Source organism: Elaeis guineensis, chromosome 2 (assembly GCF_000442705.2).
Source record: "Elaeis guineensis isolate ETL-2024a chromosome 2, EG11, whole genome shotgun sequence".
NCBI classification, from domain to species: Eukaryota; Viridiplantae; Streptophyta; class Magnoliopsida; order Arecales; family Arecaceae; genus Elaeis; species Elaeis guineensis.
In genome coordinates this window covers 111,662,947-111,683,044 of record NC_025994.2, presented here as the reverse complement: position 1 = coordinate 111,683,044, position 20,098 = coordinate 111,662,947, and the positions used below count along the sequence as shown (strand labels likewise).

General features: G+C 37.0%; 1 protein-coding gene across 2 annotated transcripts; it reads right to left on the bottom strand.

The window, feature by feature from the left end:
* Positions 1-2,414: 2,414 nt before the first annotated feature.
* Positions 2,415-19,535, bottom strand: LOC105043466 (uncharacterized). 2 transcript variants are annotated; one of them, XM_010921025.4, is made up of 14 exons: positions 19,057-19,535; positions 17,046-17,207; positions 14,514-14,579; positions 14,154-14,297; positions 13,927-14,040; positions 13,669-13,770; positions 13,395-13,580; positions 8,402-8,491; positions 8,181-8,315; positions 6,368-6,490; positions 4,956-5,041; positions 3,955-4,567; positions 3,796-3,873; positions 2,415-3,687 (listed from the first exon to the last, which is right to left on the bottom strand). In XM_010921025.4, exons 1-14 carry the CDS (start codon positions 19,345-19,347, stop codon positions 2,638-2,640), a joined length of 3,240 nt encoding a protein of 1,079 aa, XP_010919327.1. In that variant the 5' UTR covers positions 19,348-19,535; the 3' UTR covers positions 2,415-2,637. The 2 variants fall into 2 exon arrangements, with proteins under 2 accessions (XP_010919327.1, XP_073108815.1); XM_073252714.1 differs by lacking the exon at positions 14,514-14,579.
* Positions 19,536-20,098: the final 563 nt, after the last annotated feature.

Sequence of the window (20,098 nt, the reverse complement as noted above, 5' to 3'; positions counted from 1 at the left end):
AGGAAGGTATATTGTGGTGTGCAGACTGCATTGTAAAATACTGTATAATCCCAGATTACTGCCATCAGACCATTAAACAATGTACGCTGTATATGGCATGATATACGTGTTTGATGGCCATCGATCTTTTGACGATGGCCATCTAGAGCTGCACAATATTTTGTGGTATATAGCTCATACTGCAGAGGATCTATACTTATCATGGTCTCGATAGAAACATTGGGACTCTGAAATTTTTCCGTACAAACAAGGCTTAAGGATTTTGAGAAAAGAATTAGATACGCAATATTTCTCTAAAAAAAAAAAATAATAAACATGATAAAATCAGCCAATCAATCCATCCTATAAAATTAGCCAATCCGCTAAAATTTTAGAAGATCTATAAATCATAATATATGTGTAACAATCTAAGACCTCATTCAAAAAAAATGAGTCGAAAAGTATTATCTAAATTTTTTGATCCTATATAAGATTCTTGCCATACTAAAATTCAAATTCCTGCAAATTCATTTATAAACATTATAATTAACTCATAATCATCATTATGAATCCGTATTGCAATATCCTCTAGTCCATACAGACTATAGGTTGGGTCCGCTTGCATACCATTTGTATAATCCAAATCTTCATCCAAAAAAACTAGTTCAAATATATTATTTGGATTATTTGATTATACATAAATATCTAAAATTTTTTCAACAACTAATTGATATGAAGCTAAATACACGCACGTATGAATCTTGATAATATGATATTTATATAATGCAATAAAATAACATAATGGCCTGGTTTTTGATCTGTGCTGACTCAAGAGATTTCTAGGTTGGATTAATTACTAAAATCATGCTGTTAACTTACCACTGGACCTCAAAAACTTCTAGCTATCAAGAAGGGATACAAGTCAGGAGTGACTAGACCGGAATGAGTCAAGCAGAAAAAAAAAAAATTCAAGATAACAAATGGATGAGATAATACTAAATTGCCTGATGATAGATTTAAACCATGACCTTTGGCTACCATATCACGTCTGTTTTACTGTTAGCCTCAAAAACTTTAACTGCCAGGAATAGAGTAAACAACATACATCAGATTTTAACACAAACTCTGCTCATTTTGTTCTTTCCTTGAAACCAAGATGACCTTGAGGGATCACTTCGGCTTTTTCTGCAGTGACCAGATCAACTAAACTTTTTTTTCCCCTTGATGCAGTCCACCTTGGTTCAGCACCATGAGAGAGAGAAAGAGAGAGAGAAACCATGTTTTCTCAGTGTACCTTTACTGATGCAACCATCTAATCCTTGAGAAAAAAAGTAGCATAAGTTTACCAATCAAAGCGGGACTCCTTTTGTTGTTTTTTTGATACCTTGAATCAGATTAAGATTACTGCAAGAAGGTCATGCTTCTTCTCCGAAGCATCGCATGTGCCCATGGCACGTACGGTCGATACTTTGGCTGCCAACATATATTTGCCGTAATATGACTTTTGTTCCCTCCTTTCTCTTATTGGACCAGCACATCAGCAGCTTACCCAAGCAGCTCCTCCTGTGAAATTTTATATCAGGGCAGCATTGACTAAAGGCATTCATGGGGCCAGGACGGTGCTGGTGGCCAGCACTTTCACGGCCATGGCAGACGTCACTGGCGATTCTGCGGGTTTCAACTTGCAGTGGTAAGAGAACCGGAAAGTTTTTTTACAGGACCAGGACTTGATGCTGAGGACAACTGAGAGAAAAGGTCAAAAAGTTTCCCAGAGGACCAGATGACAGGTTTGAATTACCTTTCCATCAAAAGATTAAGAAAAAAAGAGAGATTTGAATTACCTGAACGAAGAGAAAACGCCAGCCTCATTACCTGTTCATCGACGCAGATATTTACTTAAATTTGAAAGATGAAAATACTACCTGAACAACATATTATCGGTAAGAGATATTTTGAGCAAAAAGCAAATGATTGATCCTGGACCCACCTTGGAGCACGACAGTAGCCTCAGTATCACGTGAGATATCGATATCTCACGATTGCCTCTAACCACAGATCAGATCAAAGCAAATAAAAAAGAGCAATCACCACCAAAGGGATAAGGCACCAACATCTTGGCCCAAAACCCAGCTAGTTGATCTCCAAAACCAGAAGATTTTTTTGAGTTGGACATTAGTGAATGGATTAGAGCACATGCAGCATGCAACAAATTTTCTTTTCAAGTAGTTCTGTTCTCCCTTCCCGGGTGCATACCAGCAATAAATACCAATCTCCGCATTGTCACAACAAATGCAACGAGGCAATTAATAAAACGACAAAAAGACAAATGGATAATGATACATTAACATACCAACACGAGATTGCTTAAAGATTAGTTCAATGCATAACAAAGCCAGAAAGTGTGCACAACACATGCCCATATATGCCACAGAGAATGAGAGAGAGAGAGAACAACATCATTTAAAGCAACTGAGAGTAATTACAGATGATTACCAAAATAAAAACTAAGTTAAACATGACCTCGTGGATGATAGCATTCCCAAAAGACTAAACTGACCTGAATTGTTTTTACCAAACACCTTCATTTGCATTTGATGCAGTGTTACATTTGATGCTGTGTTAGAGACCCATTTAGCTGCTTCTCACACATAAAATTAACTATTTTTTCAGGACATGTTTTTCATACAATGCAATGAAGTCCTTCTTATTGGGATTTTTTAGCTGTAACAGTTGTGCGCCAAATCCATGCTTTGTGAGCTCCTGTTTCAGTTTCAACACGGTAAACTTTGCATAATCTTTCGCTTCAGTGTGGTGATTTTCTTCATTCTCATTTCTATCTTCTTCCCCTATGAAAACAGAACCACCATCTTCTGTGGGAGTATAATTGAAGGGGCTAGTGGTACTCTTGCATTTTTTTCTGCCCCTGACCACCTCTTGATCAACAACGTCCATATTGTGGACAGACTCAGTGCCCATACAATCCTCGACCCTCAAACGCTTCCCGTGAGCAGTCCTGAGCTTGCTGTCAAGTGCAGTCTCATTGAGTCGAATCGAAGTCAGCTCCTGCTGGAGTGCATCTAGTTTGCCTTGAGTTGCTTGTAGCTGCAACGACAATGCCTCTGCTCTGTTGTTGGCTTCTGCTAGAGCCACTCTTTCTGTTGTCAAAAGACCCTCAAGAACTTGGACTGTGTTGGACCTCTGTGCATTGCTCTGACTCAACATTTCCTCGATTTCCTTCTCTCTTTCATTAACCCTTCCCTCAAGTGATGTGATCTTGGAATTTGCATCCATCTCAGATTGGCGCAGCCTCTCGACTTCATCCATCAGCTTAGTCCTCTCTCTCTCAAGGCTCTCAACCTGCCTTTTAGTTCTTTCAATTACTGTCAATCTTTCCATTGCCAACTGCTGAGCTTCATTCTTCTCCTTCTGAGAAGCAATCACTTCAGCACGAGCAGAATCAGCCAAGTCAATTGCTCTCTTTGCCTCCCTTTCAGCATCTTTACATCTCTTGTCTGCTTCGCTGAATTTCTTGCATTCAGAAACGTATTTCTCCTCAAGATGGTTCTTTTCTTGTTCCAGTATTTTGACTTGCTTGTCATGAGATTCAGCTACAGTTCTAACAGAACTTAAGTTCTCAACTAATGTTCTGATTTCATTTTTCAAGGCCAAAGATTCTGCCTCCTGGCTCTTCAATTTAGATTCTGCAGCCTGCATATAAAGCACCTCAACCATTAATTGGCCATAATCTTTGATTGCGAAACAATGACATGCAAATAAATTGATGCTTCTGTAACATGAAAAGATCTATAGTTCTACCTCAAATTGTGAGACCAAACTGTTTGCATGCTTTTCTGCAAAGTCAATCTTTGCGGTCAAATGGGCAATTTCCCTTTCCTGTTAATTATTATAAGCAAAAAGACATAAGGGTTATATTTATAATGATAATATATATAGGAAAAAAAAATTGATAGTTACCTTTTCCGCTATCTGGTCAGCAAATTCTTCCCTCAAGGTATCTTCTCTTTCTTGTGCTTTCTTATTAGTGCGTTCTTGCACTAAAGCTGCTCTCTCCAAAGCTGTTTTAGCTTCTCTGACAGCAATATCATATTTTCTCTTCCATTCCAAGGCCTCTTCCTGAGCAGAATGTGTCTGTTCACGAACAGCAGCTAATCTCCCTTCAGAAGCACTCATTCTGGACTCCAGAGTGGCCAGTTGAGCCTTGAACTTGTCTTCCTCAGCCTTCTGCTCTGAATATGTATGGTCATATTTAGTCCTCCAATCAGAGGATTCAAGTTTAGCAAGATCAAGAGCTTTAAGTAATCCTGAACAACGTTCCTCTAACTTGCTATATTTGTTTTGCAAATCCAAAATACGAACAGAGTAATCTTTGGAAATTTTTTCCTTGTCACTGATGGCTTCCTCATAGCGCTTCAGATATTCAGTCCTGTGTTTCTCATTTGCCTCAAGTTGCATCATAAGCAATCCCAATTTGTCTTCGCTTGAACTGCATTTCAACTTAAGAGTGCTCCTTTCTGATTCAATTTGATTTAATTGTCTCCGGAAAAGGTCCAGTATTGGACCCTCCAAACTGAAAAATAAGAAGTGTCAATTTAGAAAACTGAACAAGAAAGTCCATAATCTAAACAGCCATAAGGAATTACAGAGTTCGAACTGGTCCAGATTGGACCTTAATGGAAATCGATCATATCAGAACTCTGAAAACTTAAGACACAAACCAAAGAAGGTATAAAAGTTTTAGAAGGGTGGAAATGAACAATATGAAACCAATATGACCAAGACTGAGGCAATTGGTCTGTGAAAGGAGTCACACAAACAAATCCATCTGCAAAACATACCATTCCAATGTAAAAATTACCCTCGAACCTTCTTTTTTTTTTTGAGAGAGAGAGAGAGAGAGATAAACCATCTGTTAGCATTGCTAATTTAGTTCAAAGCACAAAAGTAAAGAAACACACCACTTGTGCAAAAAAGCAGCCAATTTTTGCCATTTTCCTGGACCATGAGAAGATGACTCGTATTTGGAGAGCAGACTGTCCAAACACTGCAAAGGTATTCAATGTAACAAACCATCATATATATTTCCAAAGAAAAAAAATATATAAAAGAAGATATAAAGTCAATCAGCAGCATGGATGCCCTCGAGTCTAGGATCAAAGAGCAGCCACCAGAAGAAAAGTGTATCATCCATACTTGATTTAGTCTTATACTTCAAGCCACATGCTGTATAATGAATTATGATTAGATCATGACATGAAGTATGCCAAACTATCAAACAAAAAGACAATCCTAACATATTGTCACAAGGTTTTAAATACTGGTACCGGACCCGTGCCGGTTGCCGGTCGGTATGGTACGGTACATACTGTACCGACAATAAAAAAATCAAAAAAAAATCTCACCCTCCGGCACCCAAAAAAAAAAAAAGAAAGAAAACCGATCCAAACCGAACTGAACCATACCAAACTGGGCGGTTTGGGCCGAAACCATACCGAACCCACTGGTTTGACCTATTTTTGAAAATCCGGCCAGAACTGTCCCGATTCCCCATCGGTCTGGTTCAGCATGCCCCGAACCATCCGGTTCGGGACAGTTCTGAAAACTATGCATTGTCAAACCTACTCATATTATGATCAGTATTAGCATAATAGATATAAAAATCATGTTTGGATATGGACTCCAAACTCCTAGATTCATGATAATTACGGTCAGGCATAATGTGAACGGATTAATCTGAGCATTCTACCAATTTTCACAATTTACAACATAAAAAAACTATACGCAAAACATTATGAAGCATGTAATGTTATGGCAAATCAATACTGTCATTAGAAAAGAGGGGCATTAGCCACAAAGTTGGTCATTATTTCAAGGATACTAATCCCAGCAGAAAGTTCATAATAAGCTAACAATGGGCAACATGGTTGGCAGCGCACTAAGGGCTTGCCCTTTAGGACATCAGGGTTCAAATCCTGGGACTTGCTCAAGAAGAAGAGAAAGTTCAAAATTGACGGCTTCACCAGAATAAATGAATGAACCTTACACAAGCCAAGTTATATAGCACATAGCTTTATCGAAATGAAAAAACCCAGCATAAATTTCTGGTATTGTGAACACACAGGAAAAATAATGCTTGTGAGATCAGAACACATTGCTTTAATTTGAATATGCTAGTAAACTGAAAGCAATCATGAAACTAAAATGATAGAGCACGGTGACGAAAAGATGGCAAAAAGCTAAACCTACTAAACAAAGAACTAACAAGCTCAAGATGAAAATGGCCTTGGAAAAATTACAAGATATTTGCATTAAAATATGTATTTATTAAGTATTATGTACATCCATGTGTCATTGTCGGCAAATGCCTCACCTGAATCACATCATTAAGTTTCGCATTAGGAACATGACAAGCTTCTTGCAACTTCATTTCCATGCTCTGTATTATATTTGAAGAGATCAAATCTGCCTCTATAAAAGCATTCCTTTTAAAATCCTGCACCAGAATGCAGTCAAGGATGAATGCACAAGCTAGATGGCTAACACGTCATCCAAGAAGCAGGCCTGTATCTAGTTATAGCATTATTTATTGAAAGGTAACAAAAATTATAATTCTCCAACACAAGTAGCAAGGATTGACTAAGATATCAATGTCATGATGAATTTTATCTATCATACGAGTCAAGATGTGCCTTTTAAGTATTATAGACTGATGCATAGCTTGGGTATTTAAGGAAACATTCTACAAAACAACAGCAAAGACTGCAATGCTCTGTGGCTTCGAATGTTGGGCGAGTAAAAGAGTTCAGAAAAACATGTCAAGTGTAAGAAAAATAAGAATGTCATGGATGTGTGATAAAACTCGAAAGAATATTCTGTTAAAAAAATACATTAAAAGTTGCACAAATTAAGTACAAAGTGATGGAAAATCGATTGAAATGATAAGGTGGTCACCTAAGGTAACATCGTTGAAGGTTATGGGGAAAGACATTGAGGTAATATCAAAGGTGATCCTAAAAAGGAATACTTGGTGAATGAGGATGCATAAAGCCAATCAAAATAGTTAAGGGAAGGCTGGATGGTTATGGTACCTTCCTGTTTCTTTTCCTGAACTGACCAGGAGTTCTTAGCGGCACTTTAAATGTCAAAGAAAAGAAACAAAGAAATCCATCAATTCATAGTATGCTACCTCTATAGAGAGTGGTGGCAGTGGAAGTGAAAGATGTGAAAACAAGGTACTGGTGACAGGTGGAAAGTGGTATCAAGTAATTATGAGTGTCATAGCTGGGAAAGTGATAGGCGAATGATGCCATGCATATGACACGTATGTGTAGGTGAATGGAATCAAATATGTGTATGTGTGCTTTTAAAACAAGCTTTTGGGGGAAAAAGGGAGGGTGGGGTGCTATTAATTGCAAAGAAATAAATTTATACCATCTAGTAAATCTACTCATCAAGTTGAACAATGGTGGACTTCTGTAGAAAATCTGAGATCATGCATAAGGCAAGACCCATAGGACATACATGAATCCATGCATATGTGTTTGCAATTATATACTAACATATATATCTCATCGTCTTTACAGGTACTTGTGTGCATTTCACTGATTGAAGTGTTTATGCATATGTAATATTGTATGAGCTACATGAGAGAGCGGGGATATTAGCTCTCATATTTTAGCCGGAACCACTTAAAAACAAACTCCATGTAATCAAATTTAATGCAGAAAGGTACCATTCCAGATTTCAACTAGCCAGTTTCACTGAGAACCATGGATCACCATCGGCTTAATATCAATCCACAAATAATCAAGCTTGGTTCAAATTATCTAAAAGAAGTCCCATAAAATGGATGTCCTAAGTATCTTGATTGAGCCACATCATTAGAATATACTACATGCTTGAACAAATAATCAAGCTTGGTTCAAATTATCTAAAAGAAGTCCCATAAAATGGATGTCCTAAGTATCTTGATTGAGCCACATCATTAGAATATACTACATGCTTGAACAAATACATGCTATGAAGATTGAACATTGACAAAGCAATATGTCACGCTAGTTTACTGATGAAGGACTTAACAGAGATAGCATTCAATAAAACTATAACCAATAGACATATTATCGAAGCCAGTGCAATTCATTCAACAGAATGAAAAATATTAAGGAAATGAAGTCAATGCTCACCTCAAATGCCTTTCTGAAAAAATTATGGAGAAGCTTTTCATAATGCAGACGGGCTGAGCCACCTCCCACAGCAGTGGCATTAAAAACAGTAAGAGCTTTTTGAACAGCATTTTCATGTGCTTCTCTTAGAACAGCCTGAAACATATGAAGTTGGTACAGAATGCAGACTGCAAACAAGTTTTACATCTACAACACAAGGCATTACATAGAGATCTTTGTACCTCTTCTGCCGGTTTTGTGCGGTCAAAAGAAGACATGTAAATATCAGCAGCCGAATCATAAGCTCTGCGACATTCAGCTTCTTCGACACTCTATAGAACAATAGCAAATCAAAAGACTGCCCTAAAATAAGAAAATTACACTCAAAATGGTGTCATAACATTGCTGTTTCATTTTAATCCAAGTCAGAAACACATTTATCACTATTACACACAGAGATGCAGCCTCCAAATCATAAAACAGGGTGTAGGAAATAGGAAAAGACACAGAGGTAACTTCCCATCCCCTTACTCTGGTCATTATACTGGTTCACATGCTGAAGGGAAAGGCCTCAAGGGAATTCAAATTTATGCTTGTTTACTGCCTAGAACTTTCTGAGGATCCCCAGTATATTGATTATATGCCCCTACTGGTTTGCTGTTGATTGGCAAAGAGGCTGGAAAATAACAATCAATAATTTCAGACATCAATATTTTGGAAGTCAGAAATCCCTACTAATCATTTCAATTATACTGTTGCTTTAGTCTTTGCATTTTTTATACGAAAAAGAAAAGGATTAAATCTGTTTAATTGAAATTGCTACTGAATTATCAGCTCACAAAAAAGTAGGACTATGAGCATACCTACTGAAGTCAAAAGTACATTTCCACAGCCAATAAAGTGAAAGGGAAAAATTACACAGGGCTGAACTATGTTCATATTCACTAAAGTTCCAAAAATAGCAAATACAGATATTGCATTGATGCAGAAAAAAAAAAAAAACTAATATTAATTAATCTTAAGGATGATATTGACTTAATATAAGAGAACATTATATTCCTTATGGGCTTTAAAAATGTACAGTAACTAGATTCTCATACCTAAAGACAGGCATGGCTGAAAGGAGAAATCGAGAACATTAAATACATAAAAACGTGCATATCTGTATACCCAAAAAAACACATGCAACAAGGTAAATACAAAACAAATCATGTGCTCAGAAACTGGCTGACAACAACTACAAAATAATGCATCATGCTCTCCAGGAGAAACAGGAACCCTTTAAGTTGGGCCTGCAGGTTTTGGTAAATGTAGGTTTACTAGCTAAAGAAAGAACTTCAGAAGATAAGATACAGATTATATTTAGGTAGTCAAGATATTTGACAATATGCACTGGTTGTGATGAATTGAGGCTGATATCTCTAATCAATTGGATATTTCATTTTCCCCTACAGTTTTTTTTTTCTGTTTTCTTTCCTCAATTACTTACTATGGATAATTACATCTTACCCCCACCTCTACAACATTGACTTCCATTTTTATTTTAATATCTTTTTCCGGATTAGTAGGAAAGGTTTCATGCCATTTTGTATACAACATCAGATCTTGTAAATCAAGAAAAACCTTCAGAGGTACATCATCCACCTTTTAGGCTGATATCTCTAATCAATTGGATATTTCATTTTCCCCTACAGTTTTTTTTTCTGTTTTCTTTCCTCAATTACTTACTATGGATAATTACATCTTACCCCCACCTCTACAACATTGACTTCCATTTTTATTTTAATATCTTTTTCCGGATTAGTAGGAAAGGTTTCATGCCATTTTGTATACAACATCAGATCTTGTAAATCAAGAAAAACCTTCAGAGGTACATCATCCACCTTTTGCCCCCCGCGCCCCCCCCCCCCAAAAAAAAAAAGAACTATAAATAATTGAAAGCAAGATGTCTCAGTAAATAAGGCAATTTTTTAGTTCTACTATCAAAAGCTAAAACCAGAGGTCCAGAACTTCAGCAAGGTGATCATTTCATTTCTTGTTCCTATATGATTTTTGTGGGAAAGGGGTATGGAACACATAATGATTGGTCAACCCACACCCTCGTAGCGCTTGCACAATCACCTAGATCAACTCTGTTATTTCAGGAACCTGACATCAAACAGCTCATTATGAAAACTGGCATAGCAATTTGCTTTTCTGAATTAAAGAGCACAATGACCTGCACATTTCAATAAGTCAGGCACGTTCAAGTGTTAGACATCTGGACCTTAGGCCTTACAATGGAGTGCATAGGTGCCAAGATCTAGAATAATTTGTCATTCCAAGAAAAGAGAGGTGGTTCTTATTGAAAAAAAAAAAGAGAGAGGACATGGTTAAATTATTGGTAAAAAACCTTTATGAGAAAATGAATCACGATTTTTCTAAATGAATCATGACTTTTTCAAGTAAGTGCAGACAAATTTTCTTAGCTAAGCTTCAATTGTTCATGAAAAATAAGGTATTTGTCTCCCATTAATAAAGGGGCAGCCTCTTGTAGTGTAACAACACTTGGGAAGAAAACCATAGAAAGATGAAAAGTACGACTGCTAAATAAGATATCATGAAAACTGCTTATGGACACTCAATACACTTATTAATCACGTCTTGGGGTTCATTCAGGTAATAATATCATGGATGAGTATGTAGAGAGCATTTTATGAGAATCTACGAAAGCAGGTGTGCAGAAGGTACAATTATCAGATCTGACAAAAAACAATATCAGAAAGTTCAGTCCTCAGTGACACACAGTAAAACTTTACATCCTTGCCTAAAAAGTGTTGATAAAGTATGCATGCACTTTAGGTCAACAAACATCCAAGAGAAGTATTTTTCTAAGTTAGTGTGGTAATTTTGGATAACAGTTGCCTCTGTTAAGTGTCAGTGTGTGTTTGTCTTATCACAAACATATCCATACAGTTGGATGGTACATAGTACATCAGCTTTCAGATGCACATTTCTGCTATTGGTCAAGTATTCCTTCATTGTTCAATTTCACAAACAAGAGCCTATTACCTTGCAAATTGGAACCTGAAAAGCTAAATATGGAGGTTGTGCTCAAACCCATATGTTAAACTAATAAAGCATCCTAACACACAGGTGCTGCAATATGTACATAACTTTAAGCCATCAAAGATGAAAAGACAATAAGGAAATGTCTGTAAGGGATTACTGTATAGTACGCTCACAAGTCCTAACGACAATGTCACAAAAAGATTGAAACATCTATGATTTAGATGAAAGCAAAATTTAAATCAGCAGCAAGTTCACTGCATTTGCAGTGGCAAAGTGACTGTTGCATCACAAAGTCAACCACCATAACTGAAAAGCCTTGTGGAGAAGTAATGCCCAATGATTCTAAAAAAAAAAATTAAAATACCAATAATCAAGATATTGGGGGAGAGACATTATTCCTTATCAGAATTGATACTAATAGCATGATTTTTGAGCATAGTTTCAAAGCTAAGATGATAATGTGGATGTATGTGAGAATGAAAGGGAATTTCTCAATAAAACCATAAGAGTGAATTTGGAAACAAATGCATGAAAAATAAAATGAACAATATTACATAGCAGGATGGCCTCTCCAGCAATATACCATGTTAAGTCACATAGGTAACTTAAAACCGCAAAGGCAACATGAGCACATTAAAAATGCCACAATTGCTAAGCTACAATTCAGAAAAACATCCCTAACACTCCAGATCAAATTGTTTTTCAAAATTGGTATTGGATACAACGATAAGACTAATAAATCTTGACAAAAATTATGCATGGTTTCAACTTCATCTTCAATAATAAGCTATGAGGAGCATATCTCAGTGGCTTGATCCTATATGCTTCAAGTACATAGAGCTCATGATCATCAGTCATTGAAAAAGTGGAAGTCAGTATTCAACATAGAAAGGCGCCATCCGTTAAGCAATGACATGTTGGCCATGCAGCATTGGCGTTACCAATTGAAACATAAGATGACGTATGCTAGCTGTCATATAAACAGCATCTTTTTGCTGTTGCAATAGGATATTTTTGAACAACAGAATATAATTTAGCATATTATTGAAATCTGCTTGAGGGATAAGTGAGAAGGATAGAAAGAAAAGCAAGTTTGTTTCTTGAAAATTAGTGAGAGCAAAAAGTTGACCATCTTTTGTTAGGAATGCAGGCTAGGTCACAATGATACCAAATAACTAAGCTGTAGCTCATACAGTGCTTGCCAGGAACTAACACTTCCTTCTTCCATCTTCTTTTCCAAACAGCAGCAGATGGAACTTTTAATATTTAATTAGTCACATGTGGTTATAAACAAGTCTTTACAGTTCTTTAGACGACTAAATATATGATGATGCCGTTACTTTTGTATGTAGGAATTTCAATGGAATATCACATAGAACTTCAATAAACTATCAAATAGAACATGATAGTAAATAAGCAGATATATCTCATTGGTTCAAGCCAAGGAAATTGATAACCAGCACAAAACAATCAACTAGATAATCATGCTCAAAATCTCTACATTAACATTTGCCAGATTTCACATAACCAAACAGAAAATTAGTGCATCACTAGCAAATAACCTGCAGGACACGTAGGATATGGTTTTTCTCCTTTCCCCAAATGTTCAAGAAATGTAGTATAGTAATGCAACAGATTATGCTAAATTGAAAGCTTCAATAGTCAAATTTCTGTCACATATTAAGCAATGAACTTTAATATAGCTGAACAAAAACACCCATCACTAATATTAGCATTCACATGGCAACGGAGAACTTTGCATAATCTGAACCTCTGATGCATCAGGTTATGGTTTTTTTTTCCCCTCTTATTTCCAGTTGTTCTTGAAATACAATATAACAATGTAACAAATAATAATAAATAGAAGGTTTCAAAAGCCAAATTTCTATTGCATATTAAGCAATGAATTTTAATGATGGCCAAGCACATTAATATTGCCATCCGCATGGCGAATGGAGAGCTCTGCACAACTTAAGCCTCCATTTTAGATGATATAATAGAGTAATAGACTAACTATATGGATCTATTCATATTTCACAGTTTGACAGAACAAGCAATATTTTTATCCAATAACAAGATTAACAAGTTAAATATGTAATTTCATCAAGTTACCACAACTAACCATTAACAAAAAAACTCAACATAGTTGAGAACGACGTGTCAAAAAATCACAACGAGACTAACCTGCCATGAGGAGGATATTGTAGGTATAGCACCATTGTTGATGGCATCCAAAAATGATTGTGTAATACCGGAAAGAATAGGACCTGTCATTACAGTTGCTCCTACTTGTTTGGGCCTGGTTCGCTCAAAGACGAAATTTGTCAATGCATCAAGGCCAGACCTAAATTCTCGCCGCAATTTATCTAACTGCAGAATGAGAATTAGAAGAAAAATTTTAAAAATAAAATTAAAATTCATAATGATGATAATGTGAAGTGTGTAAATATAGACTTACAGGGATTTGATCAAGGCGTTGGAGATCATTTTCATTGTTCAATGGTCGCACTAGTGTAAAACACTCTCTATCAGGGAAAAGAGCACGAATGGACTCCCGAATCTATTAATAATTAATTTCTTGAAATCAGCAAAACAAATCGAAAGTTGTGACAATAAAATATCATTGATATAATGTATATATTGATAGACATCAAATGAAGCTATCAGCTCTGCATAAAAACATGTAGTTGTGTAAAAAAAAGAGTTCATGTGACACCTCATTTTTAGCAGATATATCCCTTCCTCCACCTTGCACAGGTCTCAGTGCTAACTCTAGGTAGTCGCGTGGAGTAATTTTCCTGTTATCCTCTACTAAATCTAAATAGAAGTCCTGAAATCACACAGTAACACTTGGTCAACAATCAAACTGCTGCACACTGGAAACAAGACAGACTGAATATAGAAGACACTCTCAACAGGAAGCATGAAAGGCAATAAAATCACCCTCAATAGCCAAACAAAGACTGGAGAAAATTGCCCAAGCTCCAGTGCTGTGGATCTTCCTCCAGATGCTCTCACTCTGATATGTTTAGTCATTTCAGTGACTAGGGATAGACGATCAAGTGCAGCTTCATCTATACCCCCCATCTGCAAAGACAACACACATTTATTTACAGAATCTTTTTTTAAAAATACCCCTAAATAGTTGGTATGGATGAAAACTCAACTTAGTGACTAGTATGAGGTATTAAAATTAAAGAAAGACTGCATCAGATGTACAATTACAACTGAAAATGAATCTTCAATCTCACAGTTCTTTTTTAAAATTCAGATAAAGGAGACCTCAGTACAACATTACTCTACCTGGTTATAGATAAACATGCTTGATAACAGAACTGCCAGAGAAAATATTTGTGTACTATAAGTCCCCTGTCAAAAAGCAAGTGCAGAAAATACAAACTACATCAGTTTGGCTGCATGATCATGAGTTATATTACTAGTTGAAGTGATTAAAGAAAAAAAGTAATTGCAACAGCATCTTCGAGTTAAATCTAACCTACATCATACCAATCAAAAAATGATAATGTTTATCAAAGATACAAAAACTGTCAAAACACAGATAGCTCTTTTAGTAGATCACCCCGCAATGCACATCAGAACACTCAATGAAGTTCCCATTACCAATAACTAAAAGGATGCTGCAAATCAATAGACTCCATTTTGCATTTAGTAATGTTCAATCTTAACACTTAAACCTTTTGCATATACTTACCAGAAAAATGTCTAGTACAAAATAATATCATATAGAGTTCAAAAGTTGCATTTTTCACCAAAAAAGTTCCAAAGTTGCATTTAGAATCAAAGTTTTATATACCATGGGACACAGCCGTCTCAGCCTGTCATGGATGGAATGCCCTGCATATGAACACTTGGGGTGATTGATGTCTCATCTCGGCCCAGTTTATTTCTTGACTCATCCCATCCAGACACTCGGATGGTGCAACATCCCACTGTCCCACCAGCATTCAAAACCTCAATTGGAATGTAGTATTACTCTCATCACTATGTATTAATCGCTTGGTTTGATTGGGAAATAGTACCTAGACATGGTGACCTATTCTCAGGTCTTTCTATATAGTATTGGGAAAAAAAATATAGATACAAGTGCCCTCCAACAAGACATAATACCTTAGCTTAGCCCACTGCATTTTCGTGAGGTCTTGATGAAAATTACATCTTATATCATATAGCCAGCCTAGACAATTTCAATACACATCTTAGCCTACCAAACAATATGTTTTAACAAGGCAGCATTATGTTTAACTAATATTTAGCATGTGAATGCAAGTGGTTTATTCAAGATATTAGCTAACCAGTTAATCCCAAAAGGTTAAGCTAATAGGAAATGGGACAAAAATGTATATCAGGCTTAACATAACCCATAACCCACCCAACCCTCCCCGCCTGCAGCGTAAACCATGCCACATGGAGAGATAACAAAGTCAAGACAAAGATGAATAAAGATGAAAATTAGGAATTATGATAACAAGATAACAGGAGACAATTAAATAAATAACAGAACAAGAGGGGATTTTCACTCATGACTTGCAGGAACCCAAGCTTTGATACAATATTAACCAACTAGTTCAATCCAAAAGCTCAACCAGGTAGGTAATGGGTCAATTATGTTATCAAGCTTAACACCTGAAGAAAAGTGACAGGTTTCTATCTCTTTCTCTACTCTTTTCTCTCCAACCCTCACTTTACACAAGAAAAAAAAGTATTTGATGGACAATCAAGATTATTTAATATATATTTATACTTATGCCCTTTGCTTAACGTAATTTACTTCTCTTTCTCTTTCCTAGTTGATTTAGAGTGAATAGGAAAGGGTGTATATAGGATATACCATTAAAGTTAAAGGCAAGGAAGACAAAGTCCAAGCAATGTGCTGAAGAGGTGCCTGTTGTAGCTAAATACATACAGGTGGAGACAAAAAGTGGGCTCTATCCGTGGGAGTTTGCATTACAATAGTAGAGACAACAATAACTATTTGATAGTTTCTGGTCTCAAGTTGCTAATTTGGTGTAGTATGTGAATCAATAATGTTCACTGGCAATAGCAATGCAAATCCAAGAGGATTCATAGGGTGTGGTACATTTATTTGGATAAGTTTTAACATTCTAATAATTGCATCTGATCATAAACAAAAGAAAACCAATCTAGTTCTAAAAAGAGTTTAATATCCCTGGGCATGTTCATGCGTACCATTCACACAGCAGTGCATTTTTGCATGTCATACAAGACAAGGGCATGGTGTAAAAACTTGACTTCAACAGGCATTCATGATGCCTTATTAAGTGATTTTTTTTCATGTATTTTACTGAAAGGAGACAGGTCATCTTCTTTCATTTGTTCATTTATTCATTCTATGCTCATTAGAAGGGAGTCAAGAGCCCCTCTAGAGCAAAGCAAACTTAGACAAGTTATTTTCCACAATCCTCAGTAGTTTTCAGGATTATAAAAGCAATTAATTATAAAGCATCAAATATAAGCTTTTCAGTAATGTCGACTTATAAATCTACATCCATATATATCATATGCATGGATTATACTGGAAAGTAGGAAGAAGTGCAAGGTGACCAACAGAAAATTTCATTTCAGAAAATTTCAGCACATAAGGGTAAAGATCATATTCCACAAGCAGATGAGTGAGTGCAGAACAAATAGATCAAGTGCAAATCATGGATGTATTATATCAGGCACCAGAAACAACCCAAATAGATCGAGTGAAACATAGCAAGACTAATGCAGGACTCCCCTAATTGCATATGCAAGATTGGAATACCAACATAATTATCAGTATAGTATGATGTGGAGGAGGACAAAACTAACTGTTTGATCATAGGCATCAATTCCTTCGCTATCTAACAGTAAAAGATTGTATTCAGTGCCATCAAGAGCAGTTCGCTTTATCGGCGCGCTCCATAGCCAAAGCCCCTTAGTGCATGGTCGATGAGTAGAAGCTACTTGAAATCCACTGCTCCTTCCTAGAAGCTACAACACAGCCACAGCCACAAGTATAATTGTCATAAAAAATAGTCCAACATATTTATTAAAAAAGGGGATCCTAAAATATCTATACATTGTGCTACCTCCAAAAGCAGATCAGTAACTTCAGGTAATAAAAAAGAAGAATGAAAGAATGGTTTGCATTTCACAAAGAATATGATGGTATACTAATAGCTATGTGACTGAAAGATAATATAATATAAAACTATGAGCAAATATTTATAGTGGTGAAAACTGGAGATGAAGAATCATGGCATGAGCAAATATTTATAGTAGTGGTGATTGAAGATGAAGAATTATGGCATAGTTATCATTACTAATCAGTCATAAATCACTCTATGCATGCAGCAGGACTTGGTGCTGGCAATAAACATGCATAAAACAAAGATATACACATAAACATACAACTTGACTAATTATTGTTAGGATTAGCACTGCTTCCCCAACTATACATTGAGAGGCTTAAGCTCAATCAGAAAAAAAATGGTGTTGCAAGACTGATCTGTCACATAATCTGCATCAATATCCAAGTTAGCTTCCTATAAATGAAGATGACAATCAACCCATGATAATCACCCAATAACACTAACAACTAGAAATGATCTTCACAACTCACAGGTGTAACATTAGCCATCATCCATGTTAGGCATGCAGAGGTGCGAGACCATAAGCAGAGATATGGTCATGAAAATGATAGGCATCTCATATAAGAATAGATTAATGTCTATATTACTATATTTATTCTGTATTAGATTCCTAGCATTGATAATGCAAAGGCAACTGGTCACCTGGTCGAAATTTGATATGGTTACGGTTATGACACTACAAATTGCAAAAACATATCCTTCCACTATGGCTCTCAAGGAGAAAAGGTCGATGCATAACTTGGTAAGTGGGCAGATAGTTGATTGCTGGAGACACAAGTAACATATTATATTTTTTTGCCGGAAGATAACTTATAATTATCTCACGTTAATCACATAATAAACATTAACATTGCCAGAGATAGATAGAATCCAACATTTTAATTGATACATTACTGCATCCAAATACAGTGCGATCTCTTACTGGTCATATAAATTTTTAAAAGTGCATATACACGATGCAATTTAATATGCACAAGCCAAAGTCCAAGAACAAGAATCAGAATCGAAGACACCCATAGCATGCAGCAAAGGTCAAGATAATAATTACTGGGAGTAAAGAGGTCGAGATAAGAATTACAGGTGCAAAGGTCAAGATAATAATTACTGGGCAAATTCCATGCCAAATTTGATGCCAATAGTAAAGCCACTGGAAATCCCTTTTTCCTAATGCAAGTTGGTGGTCAGACGATGGTTTCATGGTCTTTTAAACAGAGAAACCATCCAGACTTTAACAAACCATGGTCTAGTATCGGTGCAGAAAACTGGTTTTTTGTAGTTAGCTTCCGTTGTTTGAGAAACTACTCTCACCAAAATTACTTCTTGTAGTATGTCACGCAAAGTTCTGAATGTTTGAATTTTAAGTTGGTTAACCATAACTTTGTAATTTTTAAATCAAAACCCAAGGGATAAAAGACTCAGATCATTCCACCAAACTAACCATTCAAATTGGTTCTGCCCTCACAAAATTCACATACAAACAGAGCATATCATCAAGTTTTTATCAAAGAAAGGAGACAGCTTTACAAAGCTTCCCATCAACGACCCAAAATTCTCCATCCTTAGCGCTATCCTTAATCAAATTCAACAAGAACAAATAAAAAAGCAAGAAGAAGAACAAACCCTAGAATTCTCGACCGGGCTAGGATCAAGAAGGAAAAACAAGAATTGAAATAGAATTCGAAAAGAACCTGGTTAAGGATGAAGCTCTTGCCCTGCCGGGCGCGTCCGCAGACGGAGATGACGCCGACGGGGCCCTTGACAAGCTGGAGGGTGGCGACGGCCTCCGGGTCCATCCGAAACTTCCCCTTCTCGTCGCAGTAGACGAGGCGGAGGGGCCTCGCCGGCCCCACGGTGGCGGGCGAGGAGGACGGCGAAGAAGCCGCAGCAGCGTCGGATCTCCGCGGCGGTGGCCCCTTCTCCTTCGACGAAGAGGCGGGCGAGGAGGACGAGCCCCCTCGAAAGCCAAGCATTTGCATCATTCTCTCCCCTCTCGACCGAAGGCTATATCAGTCTCGTCACTTCTACGCTCTATCTCGGCTTCTTGATCCCTCCTTCGCTATCGCTTTCGCTTTTGTTTTCTTGGCGAAGGTAGAGAGGAGGGGGCGAAGGGCAGAGGAAAGGATCGTTAGAGCTAGATGGATTTAAAAACATGGAGGGTTCTTGAAACGGGCATGCGTGGGGAGGAGGTTACGTGGGCCCCTAACCCTTCCTTATAGGATGTGGGAAGCGTCTCGGGAAAGTGGAATGACCATATTGCCCTTGGGCTGAGGCGGTGTTTAATTTTGGGCCAGCGGCGTCGCGTGCTTCCGAAGCTGACCTTCCCTATTGGAACTCTGGAGGCCTCTTACAGCTGAGCTGGGAAAGGGCCGGCCCGCGACCTGGATTTTATGGTTCGGGCCGGCCAGGTTTGATGGGTTCATTACTCTGTCCCTCTCTTTCTCATTTGTTACTGTTCTTCCTAAAAGGTGGCCCTTTTTTATTTAGTTTTATGGCGTTTTCGGAATGGTCTATGAATATCCTAGCTTATCTGTGGAAGATTCTTGTTAATTTCTTGGTGTCCGTGTGTTCTATGATTTTAGCTTCTTCATTTAACTGAGGTATAATAGGCACCCAAATGACTAACTTGCTGTCTGGTTTTACCTAAAATGTTATTGGAACTTCATTTATGTCCTCTTATTTCTCCAAAGGATTTGATCAAACTCGGCCTTATACTCATTTTAAGTTTCATTA

What these genes read in the sequence shown, in the direction of transcription:
- LOC105043466 (XM_010921025.4), bottom strand. Translation starts at nt 19,347, where the DNA reads ATGATGCAAATGCTTGGCTTTCGAGGGGGCTCGTCCTCCTCGCCCGCC. An exon ending in TCTTTGTTTGGCTATTGAGG is followed by an intron (nt 14,041 to 14,153) that starts GTGATTTTATTG and finishes GTGTGATTTCAG; the next exon opens with GACTTCTATTTAGATTTAGT. An exon ending in TTTTCAGAAAGGCATTTGAG is followed by an intron (nt 6,491 to 8,180) that starts GTGAGCATTGAC and finishes ATTCTGGTGCAG; the next exon opens with GATTTTAAAAGGAATGCTTT.